The 17,532-nt window shown below is 41.9% G+C and overlaps 1 protein-coding gene across 3 annotated transcripts in view; it reads right to left on the reverse strand.

The window, feature by feature from the left end:
• Positions 1 to 17,532, reverse strand: part of LOC120945301 (inter-alpha-trypsin inhibitor heavy chain H3-like) — a 106,236-nt gene that overhangs the window by 13,508 nt on the left and 75,196 nt on the right. The window contains exons 15-20 of one of the 3 annotated variants that reach the window (XM_040359376.1): positions 17,034 to 17,194; positions 11,143 to 11,148; positions 10,323 to 10,355; positions 8,136 to 8,168; positions 4,527 to 4,559; positions 908 to 943 (exon numbers count right to left, since the gene is read on the reverse strand). In XM_040359376.1, coding sequence (XP_040215310.1) covers positions 908 to 943; positions 4,527 to 4,559; positions 8,136 to 8,168; positions 10,323 to 10,355; positions 11,143 to 11,148; positions 17,034 to 17,194 — 302 coding nt within the window. The remainder of the gene's footprint in view (positions 1 to 907; positions 944 to 4,526; positions 4,560 to 8,135; positions 8,169 to 10,322; positions 10,356 to 11,142; positions 11,149 to 17,033; positions 17,195 to 17,532) is intronic. The other 2 variants (XM_040359378.1, XM_040359377.1) reach the window with 2 other exon arrangements.

Raw genomic sequence — 17,532 nt, forward strand, 5'->3', positions numbered from 1 at the left:
TACAGTATACTGTAATCTTATAGATTACAGTACTGTATGTAAAAAATACACATCCCCCTTGTCCCTAGTGGTCTGCCCAGTGCCCTACATGTACTTTTATATAATAAAAACTGTTCTTTCTGCCTGCAAACTGTAGATTGTCCAAAAGTGTCCCTTTATGTCAAAAATGGTTTTAGATCAGCTAGAAAACAGCGATAATAAATTATAATCATTTGCAGAAATGTGCGATAGCGATTTGTGGGGAAATTTGTCATAAAAAAAAAAATAATGACAGTGACAATTCTGCAACTGAGCAAATTTCAGTGATTTTGAGTTGATTACATTATTGAATAATTTTTATTATAATTGTATTATTATTTGGTATAATTATTTATAATTATTTATTATATTATAATTTTGTTTTTTAGAAAAATGTCATACCCGGGATGCCTACAAGATTCTTGTTTGGTCAGATTTAAGTGAGTTATTCCTAAAAATTACAGGCCTACAGTACAAATCACCAAATTTCCTTGCAAAATAATTGTACCGCTTTTGGTACGTAATTCCAGACAGAATCATACCGCCAGGGAGGTTAATATCCAGAATGAGTACAGTCAAATAGAAAAACGATCCCGCATACATGTATTGATGCATAATATAACATAATATAAAGAGCATTTGCCAAAACTCAACACACAGGGGAGGTGCATCAGTTGCGTTCACAAATCTGTTGAACATTGGTTTTCTTTGGATTTTTATAATGGAGTTGAGAGGGGTATCACTATAGTATAAGTAAGGATAACATATGGGTACTGGGCATGTGGGATTAGAACAGTATTAATAAAAAAAATTGAAATACAGCTTCTTAACTAGTAACATCACTGCTTTCCAGTGAAGTAGAAGTTTGAAGAGATGGAAAAAAACATACCCCAGCTTCTTACACCATAGTTTCGAATAGGCTGCGCTGTAAATGAAAATATAACAGATTAATTCAAAATTGCATTATACAGCTTTACATTTATTTTTCAAGTAAATGAATTGTAAAAACTACTAAGAAACAAATGCTAACAATGTCACACTTGGTGATGCCGTAACCCAGTGACCAGAATGATTTTAATTGTGCATATTGTTGCATTCAATCAAATAAATATATTACACTTGTATTTTGCACACTTTTGCAAACTGAAAAGGACAAGAAAAGACCAGATTTACAAATGGACCTATTTATTTTTGCGTGCTAGTCTCCATATCAAATGAGAATAGGTTACTAAAGAAAGAAAATTCTCGAACGAAAGAAAAAAAATTGAAAAGTGCTGTAATATATTTTCGGATGAAAACTATACCGATTAAATAAAAATCGTACGATATGGTATTGTATGAGAACATTTTTCGAGTTTGTCCCTTCGGTAAACCTCAGGCGACAGCTGTGTACTAACAATCAGATTATCGTGCGATTGCATAAAAAGCGGAATTTTTTGTCCGGTTTTCTCATTGTTTATTGTTTATTGTTTATTGCTTATTGCTTGTATAGCGTAGAATCACCCGAAGGTATCGAAAACGCTTCCAGACCTTAACAATTCACAACAGGACCGAGTGTTACAGGCATAAATTAACATAGTAACAATATAAAATATGTACCACAATTAAAATCAAATAATAAAACAACAATATAACACCATAAAACCAATACAGTACAAAACCATAGAAATCACATAAGACCAAAAGAGAGACAACACACAATTCCCAACAGATCTATTGTGTGTTTGGGGCTTAATTTACTGCTACGCACTAACAAAAAGGACCTATTTTGAGGATCTCTCCCAGGACTCTGTACTGCATCACCCACTATAAACACAATTTTGTGAGACCAAACAGTTCTATTACAAAGATATAAATGTAATGTGTGGAATGCACAGGTAATACAAAAAAAAAAACAATTTAATGTCACAACTCTTTTGGGGTTTATTTATAAATGTACTGGAAGTCCAGCGATTTCAGAGACATCTGTGTGGATTCCGGCACAGATGTCTATACAAATTGCACCCTGAAGTCACCAAAAGTAGTACAGAAACTACTTTTGGGAATCAGTGTGCCGTCGCACTGATTCGGATGGTGCCATTGCCGACAATAGCCGCCGATTTGACATGCAATTTGACATTTGACACACCTCCTGTATTACAGTGCCCCCACTCTGGATGCAGACGCACAGGGGCACCTTCGGACAGTGGCATTTTTAATCTGGGGGGAGGGGAGTGTTAGAAGTACTAGCAGATTTAAAGCTGATCATTGTAAGGACTCCTTTCACTGGTAAATGGTTTGTCTCATCCCTGTAACTGATACATTTGCAAGAGAAAAATAACAGACTTACTTGCCAAACCACCAGATAAAAACAGAAGAAAAAACCCCTTAAAAACAAATCTAATTCAGCCATCACATCTAAGAATTGGCAAGCTGTAAAGTGTACAGTATGTATGACCACCTTTTTTAGTTCTGGTATCAGTTCATTTTATGCTGCGTGTGTCCTACTGGGGAGATTTTCCTTCACTAGCTGTTTTAGAGATACAACAGAAATGAAATAGTGAAATCAAATCTCTGCAAAGTCTTCCACTTCTCCATCTCCTAAACAACCCCCTCTTTCCGCCATGTTTTGACCAACTGGGCTCTTTTTCCCGGTGGTCCGCCCATGGGTTCACTGAGGTCCGCCACCTCCTCTCCTCTCCTCTCGCAGACTTCCATCATGGCCCTTTTTGGGATTCCAATGAGGCACCACCTTCAGAATTCTTCTGCTACGCCCAACTGCACCACTGGATTTCTTCACTGAGGCGCAACTCCTCCTACCCTTTCCAAAAAACAATGTTTGAACATTTCTGTCTTCATTCCGCTGGTTCCCCCGACAGCATATCGAAGATTTACTCTTCTCTTAATGCTTTAGATTCCACTGCGGCAGTATCTTATAAGTCCCGGTGGGAACATGATCTGGAGACATCTATTGACCAAGAGGACTGGAACAAAGTCTGGCCCTCCATTGCTAAGTGCTCCTTCAACACCGCTACCCAAGTAGCTGCATAAAAGGTACTTCTACGATGGTACTGGGTTCCTGCCCCAATAGCGAGTTGAAACCCATCCTATAGTGACAGATGATTCAGGGGTTGTGGTCAACGAAGGGATGTCATGCATGTTTGGTGGTTCTGTCCCCGTCTTATGGGGTTCTGGTCCAGGGTGTTCGGGCTCCTCTATTCCTTGTTCCATATACCTATCCACAAAGATGCCAAAATGCTTGCTGCACTGCCCAATCCAGGGGGTTACGCTCATACCAACAAAAAAATGATGTCCTACATGTTCATAGGTGATAAAGGGGCAATAGCCAGAGCATGGAAAAAACCTCTGTTTCATTTTCCATTGTGAGGACCATCCTGACCGATTATGGTTATGATTATCGGTTATGATTACCGGTTATGAATACCATTTATTGGTTATGATTAATGAAAAAATTACTAGTATCTACTTGATACCTACTCTCCCCAGCCTGCATCCAAACAGCCTGGGTCTCGCCTAACATCTGTGTTGCAACTCTCCCACTCTGCAGCAAGACTTACCTATCTTCTCCCCCCCATCACATTTTTCTTCTCTTTTTTTCCCCATTTCTCTCCTCTTTCTCTCTTTCTCTGTTGCTGACATCGGGCTTGTGGCGGCCCTCTGTCACCTGCTTTTTAAAGAGGCCCTGGGTCTAGGGCTCCTCCTGCCTTTCTTTGTGAACATGTGGCTAACACCGTTAGATACAAAACCAATTTTGCTCCTTTTTACTGACTACCTACCCAGACCGGGGGTATTTTGTGGAACTGAACAAATATTTTTGTTTTTCTAATTGATGCAAACTAGTGCACCTGCAACACAGATTCTCCTTGTAGGCCCTTGGGCCTGGGAGACATATGTGGACCTTCAGTTTGTTACCCTAGGTCAGATGACATTTATTTCCTATAAAAGTTACTTGTTCATGTTCTCTCAGCCCATGCCTTTTTATTTTGTTTGACATGGTATATCCCTGCGTGGGTGAAGGGTTGTCATGTTTATTATAAAAAAAATTATTGTACCTGAAAATCTCTGCAAAGTGAGTGTAATTCCCATCTTGGAAAGTTGTCACTGCAAATGGTGTCCCTATTGAAATTTTCCCCGTTACCTCCTTACCTCCTGTTCTGCTGCCAATTCTAAACTTTGGGATTTCCCTTCACTTTCTGCTCTGGTGACAATTGCTACCAGGAAAAATAGGGTCAATCTCCACAGTATTGACACTGACAGCAATAAAAACCTTACCGGGCTTCTAACCCTTCCCTGCTTTATCCAGAACTAGAACAAAAAACTTTGAATAAACATTATGTATAATTTAAGCAAAACATGGTTGTTATAGAAATATGGGAGATGTCCTTAAAGACTTGTTGTTGAAGGTGTATGCTTCAAGATTACTTATCCTTCTTTAATTGGAGACAAAAGAGTTTTTGTTCTAAGAAAGTGTACAAAACATTCAACAAGTTGTAATAAAAATGACATACCTGGAGCTATTGGAGCAACGTAAACATTTGGAACTGTGAAAAGATATTTTATGAAATGGTCAAATCAAGAACAAAGGTTCACACTCGGCACCAAACATGCATGGGAAAAGCCAAAATCTTCATCCCAAAACTGCAGGTAGGAATCCATGTACCGAGAATTGGGTGGAGGCTAGTCCCTGTTCCCCAAGCTAAATGGGAATGAAATGTAGATGAAAGAAAGCCAGTAGCTCGACCTTACGCAATGAATACATTTATTTATCCAGGTGTGGTACAAAATAACACAGGGCTTATGCGTTTTGGCATGTAGCCTTAGTCAGAGCCATCATAGCTATGCTCATGTCGAAATGCATAAGCCCTGTATTTTTTTGTACCACATTTGGATTAATATAGTGGAACCTCGTATTGCGAGTAACGCGATTAATAAACACTGGCCCGGATTCAAGTAGCAATTGCGCCTGTGTAACCATAGGTTACACAGCGCAATTGCTTACTTGCCCCGGCGTTAGGAATGCTCCTGATTCAGGAACATCGTAACGCAGACTGCAGCCTAAAATCTGCGTAGCATAAGGCTCTTATGCCACGCATATCTTAGGCTGCATTCTAGCGATGACCGCTAGGGGGCGCTCCCATTGTGCTCAGTGTATAGTATGCAAATTGCATACTAACACCGATTCACGATGTTGCGCGAGCCCTGCGTACGCAATTTACGTTGTTTCCGTACGGCGTGTTTATCGTAAGGCTGCCCCTTCTAATAGCAGGGGCAGCCAATGCTAAAGTATACCCGTCGTTCCCGCGTCGCAACGTTCGAATTTTACGTAATTTGCGTAAGTGATTCGTGAATGGCGCTGGACGCCATTCACGTTCACTTTGAAGCAAATGACGTCCTTGCGACGTCATTTGCCGCAATGCACGTTGGGAAAGTTTCCCGACGGAGCATGCGCTCTACGCTCGGCGCGGGAGCGCGCCTAATTTAAATGATTCCCGCCCCCTACGGGATAATTTACATTAGGCGCCCTTATGCAGGGCAAGTTTACACAGCGCACACGCAATTTACGGAGCTACTGCTCCGTGAATCGCGGGTAGCGCAGTAAATTTGCGGGGGCGCAGGGCAAAAACGCTGCCCTGCGCCTCCGCAAATAAGGGGCAAATCTACCCTAATCCGGGCCACTGTATTTTAAAATACAACTCGGTTTGCGAGTGTTGTCCCACAAAAGGAGCAGGATTCAGGCAAAAGTGATGTGCAATACCATGTTTGGCCTGAGGTGGGGGGGCACCGGAGACGAGCGGAGCCGATCGAAGCCTATTGGCGCCGTTCGGAAATGCACGGAAAGGCCCAAGGACAGCTCGGCTGACCTCAGCAAACCTCGGAGAGGCTCGGGAATGGAGTCTTTCTGAGGTTTGCCAAGGTGTCCTCTGGCCTTTTCCGAAGCCCTCCGGCACCCCCCCACCTCTGGCCGCATGCGGTATTGCATGCAATTGAAGTCAATGTGGAACTAATTATTTTCCTTTCGATTGACTTCAATGGGGAAACTTGCTTTGATATGCGAGTAGTTTGGATTACGAAAATTCTACTGGAACTGATTATGCTCATAATCCGAGGTTCCACTGTACATTTATTTATTGTGGAAGATCCAGCTGCCACCTTTCTTTCATCTACATGTTTGCTCAGGTGCAGGGTGGACACTACAAGCCAGTGCATTGACCGCTCACCACCTTTGGGAATTACTACATGTGTTTTCTACTAGATTTAAAAATAGGGAGGGTAGACTTTGACATCCATTTATTTATTAATCAATAAGGTTAGTCCTTTCAAAATTGACCTTCATAGAAGATGCTGGTTCAGGGCTGCACAAAAGGAGGCTTACCTCTGCTCCCCAGGCAAGACTATTTCCTTACACTCAGAGCTGCATGGAGAATGCTAATCCTAGTCATCCTGAGGTACATGCAGTAGGCTAATCGGACTTGAAGGACCTGATTTTCTGTCATGAAACTTTCTATAATTTATGATAAAACTCTGTATATGAAGCTAACAACCATTAAAGTACAACTTTAATGTACAGTAAGGAAGTATTAAAAACCTCTGCCATTTATTTTGCTCATCTGTTTCCCATTGGGGTACTTCCCTTCACTTCCTGTCCCACAGGCAAAACAGGAAGTGAGAGGAAATCCCTACAAATTAAGGATTTCCTGGTTGTCACCAAGTTCACCATAACTAACATCCCCTTTGGAAGATTTACCCTCTATTTCTGTTGTGGGGACAACGCAAAATGTGGGATTTATCTTTTACTGTCACTTTCTGTGATAACATGAAACATGAAAAATAGAGAGGATGAATGTTCTTAACAGGGGCAAAGGCAGGTTTTGTAATCCTTCTCCACTCTACCCAGAACAAAAATGTGTTACCTTTAGTTACACTATCAGGCCCCGTACACACGACCGAACATGTCTGCTGAAACTGGTCGTGTGTACGGCCGACCGGACAGGTTTCCAGCGGACATTTGTCCAGCCGACCGTTTTCCAGCGGACAAATGTTTCTTAGCATGCTAAGAAACATGTCCGCTGGAAGCCTTTCCGTCGAACATGTTCGGTCGTCTGTACAGACTCACCGTACATGTCCGATGGGCCGCCATCCCTCGCATGCGTTGAAGTGATTCGACGCATGCGTGGAAGCATTGAACTTCCAGGGCCGCGCACGTCGCCGCGTCATCGTCGCGGTGACGGCGCGGCCACGTCACCACGTATCGTGTACGCGCGGATTTCTGTCTGATGGTGTGTACAACCATCAGACAGAAATCTCTGGGCGGACATGTCCGCTGAAAGCGGACAGTAAGTGGATCTTGCTTTAAGAGTAAAAGGAACTTGTAGGATTAGAAAACTTTGGCGCTGTCCTTGCTAACTTGCTTTTGCAGTAGCAAGGTCCAGGGCTGTCATCCTTATCCCTCCTTGATTATTTGGTGAATCATTGATATGCAACAAGCATGTGCATATCCATTGACGCTTGACAGTAATACAAAATTTACAGAATTTTTAAATATTCCCCAATACTAAAAGGGGAGTGTTTTTTTTTTATTATAACAACCCACCTCAGTTCTTTTAACCAGCCCATGGTATCATGCTATAGATTAATAATTGACCATGGCAGCAGTGCTATCACTGCTATAGATGTTGGTCTGGTTCTATAAAATCACATATCAGCTTTCATAACATGGGGCTGGTAATTTAGGGAAAATCCAGGAACCAGCTAAATGTTTTTCATCATATTGCTCTGCATTGTTATTGCTTCACAACAATTTATTATGCATTTTTTTTTAGGAAAGTCAATTTAAAGATGGTATTATTTCTCAGGGTAGAATGGGAAAAAAGTAGCACTCTTGTAAAATATAATCTGATAGTGACAATTAACCAATTTATAAAAAGTCCAGTTTTAAAGAAAATCTATGTATCAGGTATTCCAGATAAAATATATATGGATTTTTATATACCTTATTAGCATTTATGCAATTCTTATCTTATAATGTTAAAATAGTATTAGATAAAACATAAGAAATAACAGCGTTCTCTGCAAAAGTCTACAAATATTCAACAATAGAGATACAAAAAAATTGTTACCTGGAGCTGGTTGAGCAGCGTAAACATTTCCAGCTATAAAGAGAAGATTTTTTTCAATGGTTAAATAATAAAAAGGATATGTCAGACCCTACCGCTTACAGCTGTTAAATTTTAGCCTCTAAAATTGCACAAAGCAGGTTAAATCATGGCACCCACAACCGTCTGGGGGAAGATAGTCTTTTAAACTGATCCATAAGCTAATCGAGGAGGATAGTCTTTGACCTCAATGGTTATAATGAAGGTTAGTTCTATGAACCCATTTCTGCATGGAGTATGCTTATTTAGGGTTGCATGGAGTAAGGTTACTCCCTGACATCCAGAGCTCCATTGAGAAAGCTAGTACAGTGGAACCTCGGATTGCAAGTAACGCGGTTAAAGAGCGTTTCGCAAAACGAGCACTGTATTTTAGAAGATCCTAACTCGGTTTGCGAGTGTTGTCTCGCAAAACAAGCAGGATTCAAGCCAAAGCGGTGTGCAGTACCATGTTTGACCTGAGGTGGGGGGGGCCAGGCCGAGCAGAGCCGAATGGCGCCGTTCGGAAATGCTCGTAAAAGACTCATAAATACTCAGTTCTGAGCCTTTCCGAGGTTTGCCGAGGTCAGCCGAGCTGTTCTAGGGGGCCTTTCTGTGTGTTTCCGAGGCTCTCCGGCGCCCCCCCACCACTGGCCACATGGGGTATTGCATGCCATTGAAGTCAATGCGGAACAAATTATTTTCGTTTCCATTGACTTCAATGGGGAAACCTGCTTTGATATGCGAGTAGTTTGAATTACAAGCATTCTACTGGAACTGATTATGCTTGTAATCCGAGGTTCCACTGTACATTTATTCATTGTGGAAGATCGAGCTGCCACCTTTCTTTCATATACATGTTTGCTCAGGTGCAGGGAGGACACTACAAGCCAGTGCATTGACCGCTCACCACCTTTGGGAATTACTACATGTGTTTTCTACTACGTTTAAAAATGGGGAGGGTAGACTTTGATATCCATTTTTAATGATTTAACAATCAATAAGGTTAGTCCTTTCAAAATTGAACTTCATAGAGGATGCTGGTTCAGGGCTGCACAAAAGGAAGCTTGCCTTTGCTACCCAGGCAAGACTATTTCCTAACACTCAGAGCTGCATGGAGAATTCTAATCCTGGTCATCCTGAGGTACATGCAGTAAGCCAATCTGACTTGAAGGACCAGATTTTCTGGGACCTGTCATGAAACTTTCTATAATTTATGATAAAACTCTGCATGGGAAGCTAACAACCATTAAAGTACAACTTTAATGTACAGTAAGGAAAGCATACATTTTGAGTATAGCCTCCGATATAGTTTTTTAGAAAATAATAAAATGTACCATCATCCCGAATTGATTTAGAAACAAAATGGGGGACCGGGGAGTGGAGAGGTAGCAGCTGCTAGTACTGCAAACTCACATCAACTATCACCGCACGGCCAAGCAATGTCCCAGTGTTCCAGCCCATGGAAAATCACAGAGGAGCTCACAATTTTTTACCACATTGATTTGTGTTATCAGTATCGAGAAAGTCCATTCATACCTTTTTGTCTGGGTGATAGTTGGTGTGAATTTGCGGTACTAGCAGCTGCTACCTCTCCACTCCCCGGTCCCCTCTACAGTAAGGAAGGGTTATAAACTCTGCCATTTTTTTTGCCCATCTGTTTCCCATTGGGGTACTTCCCTTCACTTCCTGTCCCATAGGCAAAACAAGAAGTGAGAGGAAATCCCTACAAATTAGGGATTTCCTGGTTGTTACCAAGTTCACCATAACTAGCGTTCCCTTTGGAATATTTATCCTCTATTTTTGTTGTGGGGACAACAAAAAATTTGGGATTTATCTTTTACTGTCACTTTCTGTGATAACGTTAGACATGAAAAATAGAGAGGATGAATGTTCTTAACAGGGGCAAAGGCAGGTTTTGTAATCCTCCTCTACTCTACCCAGAACAGAAATGTGTTACCTTTAGTTATTAAGTTTAGTTAAATAATCTATGTATCAGGTATTCCAGATAAAATATATATGGATTTTTATATACCTTATTAGCATTTATGCAATTCTTATCTTATAATGTTAAAATAGTATTAGATATAACATAAGAAAAAGAAATAAGAAAAAACAGTGTTCTCTGCAAAAGTCTACAAATATTCAACAATACAGATACTAAAAAATAGTTACCTGGAGCTGGTTGAGCAACGTAAACATTTCCAGCTATAAAGAGAAGATTTTTTTAATGGCTAAATCATAAAATGGATAAGCCAGACCCTACCGCTTACAGCTGTTAAATTTTAGCCTCTAAAACTGCACAAAGCAAATTAAATCATGGCACCCACAACCGTCTGGGGGAGGATAGTCTTTTAAACTGATTCATAAGCTAATGGAGGAGGATAGTCTTTGACCTCAATGGTAATAATGAAGGTTAGTTCTATGAACCCATTTCTGCATGGAGTATTCTGCTTATTCAGGGTTGCATAGAGTAAGGTTACTCCCTGACATCCAGAGCTCCATGGAGAAAGCTTGTACGTACGTGTACTAGCACTTTACAGCTGAGTAGGAAGTGTTGTGTCACAGAAGACCAGGAGGATGCTATGTACAGCAATTGGAAGTCAGCTGCCTATGGTTTTCCATATAGTAAATGTCCATAATTCAGCCCACAACTCACTATGTTGGGTGCTTTTTTTGCATTTATTTTCAAAGCATTGTGAGCAAGGCACAATGTGCCAGAGTAATAGTGTCATGAAGTCCTGCCCCTTTCTATGAACTTCTTTCCCTACACCTTGCACTAAAGTTTCTACATAGATGAGGAAGTGTAAAGTAGGATTGAAAGCTACACCAAGTTTCCTACAACATGGGCTTTATTTTTTGTGATACCCCAATTTTCTCAAATTTTACCTGCACCTTCATGAACTAATCATACTGTGTTCTTCTTTGTGCAACAACATAGTGTATGTTTGGCCATTAAATTATTATTATAAATTGTTCAATGTAGGATACTTACGTTGTCCTGGTGGGTTGAGGATAATGGAAGAAATTTAGAAAATAAGAAAAAGAAACAAATTACATGTATGGCAACTGTAATAAAACTATGGCTACAAATTTAACTATATAAAATCAATTATGAACTGTACACAATTATAAAACTTTTAATTTTTTATATTTCAGTAGAATATCTGATGCTTAAAAGGTTAGTTCTGCACTCCTGTGACCCAGATTCAGCTGGGAGCGGGCTAAAATCTGCTGTCGGCTGAAGTCACAGAGCCGGCCTAGGCTCTACAGGGATCCCAACAATGTCAGGATTCACCCAGATGCCTAACTGGTAGCTGGCTCAGCCTCTAAGTGCAACATTGAGAGTCTGAGCCAGTCACTTTCACCCCCTCCCCAGCCCGGTGCACCAGTGAGCCTGCAGGGGCAGAGCACAGAGCGGTGACTGACAGTCACCGCTCTGTGCTACAATCAGACCTGAGAACTGATCAGCAGGCTTTGTTCTCAGTGTAAAGCCGGCAGGGGGACAGCTGCAGCATCGAATCGAGTATGAGTATGTAGGTTTATCTTGTTGACATCCCGCACTACTCCAGAAATTCTAACCCTACCACACTTTATTATAGTGGAACTATGGCATCCCAATATAAAAATGTGCTGCAGCACTTTATTATTTACTATCTCCCTGCAAAGACCAACAAATACTTGGTGATTCTGTCAGTGAAGTCCACCTAATGTGGCTTCCATGGATGGTGTGGCAATGATGCTGCATTGCTTCCGAATTCAGATTAAATTTGCCACTCTCGTGTAGGCTATGCCCGATTCCACTACAGTGGGATGAAGAAAATATTGGAGGGGCTTGGCTGTCAACATTGTCACTGCTGATTCACTGCTCTGTAACAACTGACAACACCTAGTTCTGCCCACTGCTTTTTGGATTGACCGCACTAACCACCTCTGCTGCTGCTGAAATCCTTCTGCTGTGAACTGCCATGTCTGAGAAGGGGAGCATATGAGACCCTCAATAGGGTGCTAGCTATTCCTTGGGCTGTGGCTGATTGAACTCCCATTTGACAATGCCTGCATAATTCCTTCACCACCTGGCAAAGCCAGCAGCATGACACCAATGATCATTTCAGTGGCATTATGACTACCACTGTAAGGGGGGGGGGGGGGGTGGCATTTCTCACTAACCAGCAATTCAATGGACATAATTCCTACTGACCCTGATTACCTCATTTTTGCTGGGGCTTTCCTGAGACCTGAAAATACCTCAGGGCTCCTCTGAGGTAAAAAGGTTTGGAGATAGTGTATACGGAGATGTGCTGCATGGATGATCATTGTTGCCAAGAAAGGAAATCCATACAATTGTTAGGCAGGAAAAAAAAACTCTGCAATTGCATCCAGGAGCAGCAGAATTGGAGCAGAAAAATCTCTTGCCGCTTGTAAACCCGTATAAACACGCTGAAATGGGTGTTAACTCTAGGCGTGTTTAGCGCTTGAGCGTTAATTAATTTCAATGGCTAGAATAAATGATTCTGGCCAATTAAACAAATTAACACCCAAGCGATTGACGTCTGTAAACGTGCCTAAATGCTTGTAAAAGAATTAGACACTTTTACAAGCGTCTGGCGTTTTTTTCTGCAAAAATGGTGATGGCTTTTAGGAGTTAAAAAACTAAAACATCCTGTGTGAATGAAGCCTAACGCTGTAACTCTTAGGCCGAGTACTCACGAGCATACATGTCCGATGAAACCGGTCCGTGGACCGTTTTCATCGGACATGTCTGCCCGGGGACTGCCCGGGGACTTCTGTTCGATGGCCGTACACACCATCGAACAGAGGTCCGCGCGTAAACAATACGCGGGGCGTGTCCGCGGTGTCGCCGCGTCGATGACACGGTGTCGCCGCGACAATGACACGGCGACGTGGGCGGCCTGCCTTTAAAAAGCTTCCACGCATGCGTCGAAGTCATTCGACGCATGCGAGGGATGGCGGGCGGCAGGACATGTACGGTAGGTCTGTACAGACGACCGTACATGTCCGGGCGGACAGGTTTCCAGCGGACTGTTTTAAAGCAAGTCCAGGAAACAGTTGTCCGCTGGAAACCTGTCCGATCCGCCCGAAAATGGTCCGATCGGGCCTACACACGGCCAAACATGTCTGCTGAAACTGGTCCGCGGGCCAGTTTCAGCAGACATGTTTGGTCGTTTGTAGGCCCGAGCGTGCAGGATTCCAGCAAACATTTGCCCGCCGGGCCTTTTCCCAGCGGGCAAATATTCCTGGACTTGTTTTAAAACAGTCCGCTGGAATCCTGCCCGCTCGGACATGTTCGGTCGTCTGTACAGACCTACCGTACATGTCCGAGCGCCCGCCATCCCTCGCATGCGTCGAATGACTTTGACGCATGCGTGGAAGCATTTAACTGGCAGGCCCGCCCACGTCGCCACGTCATCGTCGCGGCGACGCCGCGGACACGCCCCGCGTAGTGTTTACGTGCGGATTTCTGTACGATGGTTAGTACAGCCATCGTCCAGAAATCCCCGGCCAGACATGTACGGTGAAAACGGTCCGGCGGACCGCTTTCATCGTACATGTTTGGTCGTCTGTACACGGCCTCACACTGGCAACCTTGTATCTTAATTTCTTGTGCAGGTTATTTTTATATTGTAGTAATAAACACAGCAGGTTCTAGCCCTCCTTTATGATAACTAAAAAAGAAAAAAATATTGGTTTCACTTCTACCCCTTTTAAACCAAAATCTGTAGACTGACATCCCCTGAATGATGTACATTTTGTTTTGACAGAGTCCTGTGCTGCATGATCCTTGCCATGAGAATGCTCTGTCATTTGACAACTCCCAATGCCTACTAATCAGTGTGGTTTCTGATCATGTGATCATAATGTCAGTTATGACATGGTAATTACACCTTATTAGTAAACACCTATCATTGATTGTGATGCCTGTTTTTCTTTGCAATTGCTATTCTCAGATTTTTTTTACGTTTTTAAAAAAAAAAATAAAAAAAAATGGTGTCCATTTGTCAACCTAGAATAATAAATCTGAGAAGGATATTTAATAAAACAAAAACCTTATATATCTTCAAGGTCTCATGCACATGAGCAGAAAACAAACACAGGTTTTGGAGATTTTTTAAAAAAATTTATGTTTCTGAACACACTTCTATTTCAAGCAATGTGTCCATGCACATGTGGCGCTTAAATTTGTATTTTGGAGCAGCGTTCAGGGGCATATAAAATTCCCCATACTTGTATTTGGACAATAAATTCCCTATACTTTTATTTGGACAATAAATGAATATTCTAGCCAATAGAATGAGCTTATGTGTATAGGCTTCTAAGTGTAATACGTCCATAGACATGCATAAATTGAGCATTTTTTAAACTGTGTTTTTCTGCTACCTTCTGGCACTTGGTGGCCCTTTTGGAAGAATTTGAGTTTGACATGCTTGGGATAATTACCAGAACTTTTTTTCTGCAGGAACGTGGGGGAACGCAGTTCTGGCACCTCCAGCACTGAATTTATGTAATGTCAAGGGGTGCTTGGTGTTTTCGGGAGGTTCTATTGATGCTGGCTGCGGGGAATCGAATGTTGCTGGAGGGGATCTATTTTTGCGGGGGAGAGGGGGGGCTATTGTTGTTGATGGAGCATCTTTTGCTGCTGGGGGTGTGCCATATGTTCCTGGGGGGGGTCAATCGTTGATGGGAGGGATATACTGTTGCTGGCTGCTGGAGGCTCTATTGATGCTGGATGTTGGGAGTCTAATGTTGCTGGGGGGGGGGGGGGGGGGTTGCTAGCTACAGGGAATCAATTTTACTGTCTTTCTTGTCATTTAACAAATACCATACAAATTATTTAGCACCACAAAATTAAACTTGGTTCTGTATTCTCTAAATGGGGTGGTACTGGGAGGTGAGGTGGGGCTGGAACCAAGGAACGGTGCTAAGAGGTAGGTATGAGGCAGAGACAAGGGGTGTCCCAGAAAGGGGTGAGTTCCTGCAACTATTCTGTGACAAAAAAAGCCCTGCTAATTACTATAACTAGACAATAATTAGGGGTCTGACCAATGTGTCTGTACTGTATGTATGTACCCTAGTCTTAATCTTTGTCATATGGTTAAATAATAAGAATAATGCATGCATATTTTCTTTATGTGTTGGGTGACTAGAAGCTCAGGTGAAGTGTTGACTATATACGATTATGAAGCCACCATACTGTTTGCAATGAGGAATAAAGCAAATTTAAAGTGATATTACAGTTAGTTATGTAAAAATCTGCTGACCGGCAAGCTTTTTGTAACAGAAGAGATCCTAGAGGTCTCTTCTGTCATAAATGCCCCCCGGTCTGTCAGCGGGTAATGTGATCTAAGCCGCACATGCACAGCTCAGACCACATTTATGGCCTTCTCACCGTGCTGCAGCAATGTGATGTCACATTGTCCCAGCCAATCAAGTGGCCAAAGATGTGAAATCCGTAAGGAAGACCGGATAAAGATGGAAGCCCTGGGGACCCGGGAGAGACCTGACAGCAGTGCATTGCTGGAGGGCTCCATTTGTAGGCAAGTCTGTCATTATGTACCAGTATGTACCAGTAGCTTATGACCTAAACCTACAGTAGTCAATTTTTTTTTTTTCCTATCGAAACTTTACTACCACTTTAATGTAAATAAGTGTCACAAAAAATAGACACTGTGTTGACTTAACAATACTATTTAGGTCAAGGCACATCAGCCTAAATTCGAGGTTTATTGAAAAAGTTCCTTCCTTGCTACAAATGTCCTCTAAAAACGTTCTAGTCTTTCATCAGTGCTGCTTAAATTCCTGGCATTCGGTATATTAAATTTTCAAGTAAAACAACAAGAAAACGATATCAATCATAAATATCCTAAAGAATGTCTGTGAAAGTTTTTATTTAATTGACTGATGTGAATGTACAATGTATATGTAAAGCGCTGTGTAAATTGACGGCGCTATATAAGTACCTGTAATTAAAAAAAAAAAATTTTTTTTTTAATTAGACCTCAGTATAGCTAGTTCTAATTTAACTGGACTTCTTTAGTAGAGTTGAAGATATTTCACTACTGAGTGGTTTCCTCAGTTTAGTTCTGCGGAAGGTCAAATCGCCAGGAAAAGATTCTAAAAACAGCATTATATCTGACCTACAAAGTTAGCCCTCCCATGTTGAACTTTACATTTGCTGAGCAGCGGGTTTGTGTTCCCAATGTACATGTCCTTACATTCCTAACTACACTGCAATGCATATGCCAGGCCAGGTTGTATTTGGGTGTTGGTTGTATAAGCTTCTAGGTTCACATTAGCCTGCACAGTAAAATTGCAGTTCTTTAGTGTGAACTCTGTCAGTACCTCACATCGTACTGCTTACATTTTTCTTTATTTTATTTGAAAGTGTCACACTTCATTTATGTCTCTGCACAGCAGCAAGTCATGTTGCGCTGTAGTACAGGAACATACGGTGCCAACCAGTACGCTGCAGACAAATGCTGACATGCACATTGCCCTGCACTGAGCATCATACCTGCATTGTGGTGTAAATGGGGCACAGAGAAATCAATTATTTTCCGTGTGACATAGCGGAGAACAGCATTTATCCTTTATGGAAATTGCAGGTCACCACAAACAGTGTGAACAAGTGTTATTGTGTTTGGAAAACTGTAAATTTATTTAGCAGTGAAAAGGGCGCACAGTTATGACCCATTGACTTTCTTGTAAAGTAAAGCTCAAGCCAAATGGCCCTCCCTTCATGGGGACAATTGGTACATATTTCCACCAGCCCCTGTAGTCACCACCAGGGATTCTATGATTTTGGGCACTCTTTCTACTTAAAGAAATGTAACTGCTTCCTTAAGGTTTGAAAAAAGGGCATCTTACCCTCCACAAATTTATCAGCAACGAAAGTTTGCGCCTTTTCGTCTTTCTGTTCAGGTTTGGTTACCACCATCGATGTCAGAGGAGTCACAAACTTGAACTTAAGAGAAAGCTCCAGAGCTTGAGCCTTCAGTCTTTCTTTTTCTGACGAATCAGCATATACCCTGTGATTAGAAAACATAAAGAAAGATAAGAGATAATCTGGACAGAAAGATGTGAAATTAGCAGTGCATGTGCACCACTGCACACAAATGTGCGTCACAGCCTGTTCCAAAATGATGAGCTTCACGCATGTAAAACATGTAATGAAGCAAATTCAACATGCATGTGTTACCTCAATAAACTGGTGTGCACAGGCCCTGACATACAGAAAACAGATAAGCAGCTGCTCAGAAAAACCTCTTTCAGATCACAAATGACCAAATGTTTGCGGGCATCTGACCATCAGGCCTACCTGTGGGCACCCCCTCCAAAACAGAGTCCAGGTGTTTCCAGTAAAAGG

This window comes from Rana temporaria, chromosome 7 (genome assembly GCF_905171775.1).
Source record: "Rana temporaria chromosome 7, aRanTem1.1, whole genome shotgun sequence".
NCBI classification, from domain to species: domain Eukaryota; kingdom Metazoa; phylum Chordata; class Amphibia; order Anura; family Ranidae; genus Rana; species Rana temporaria.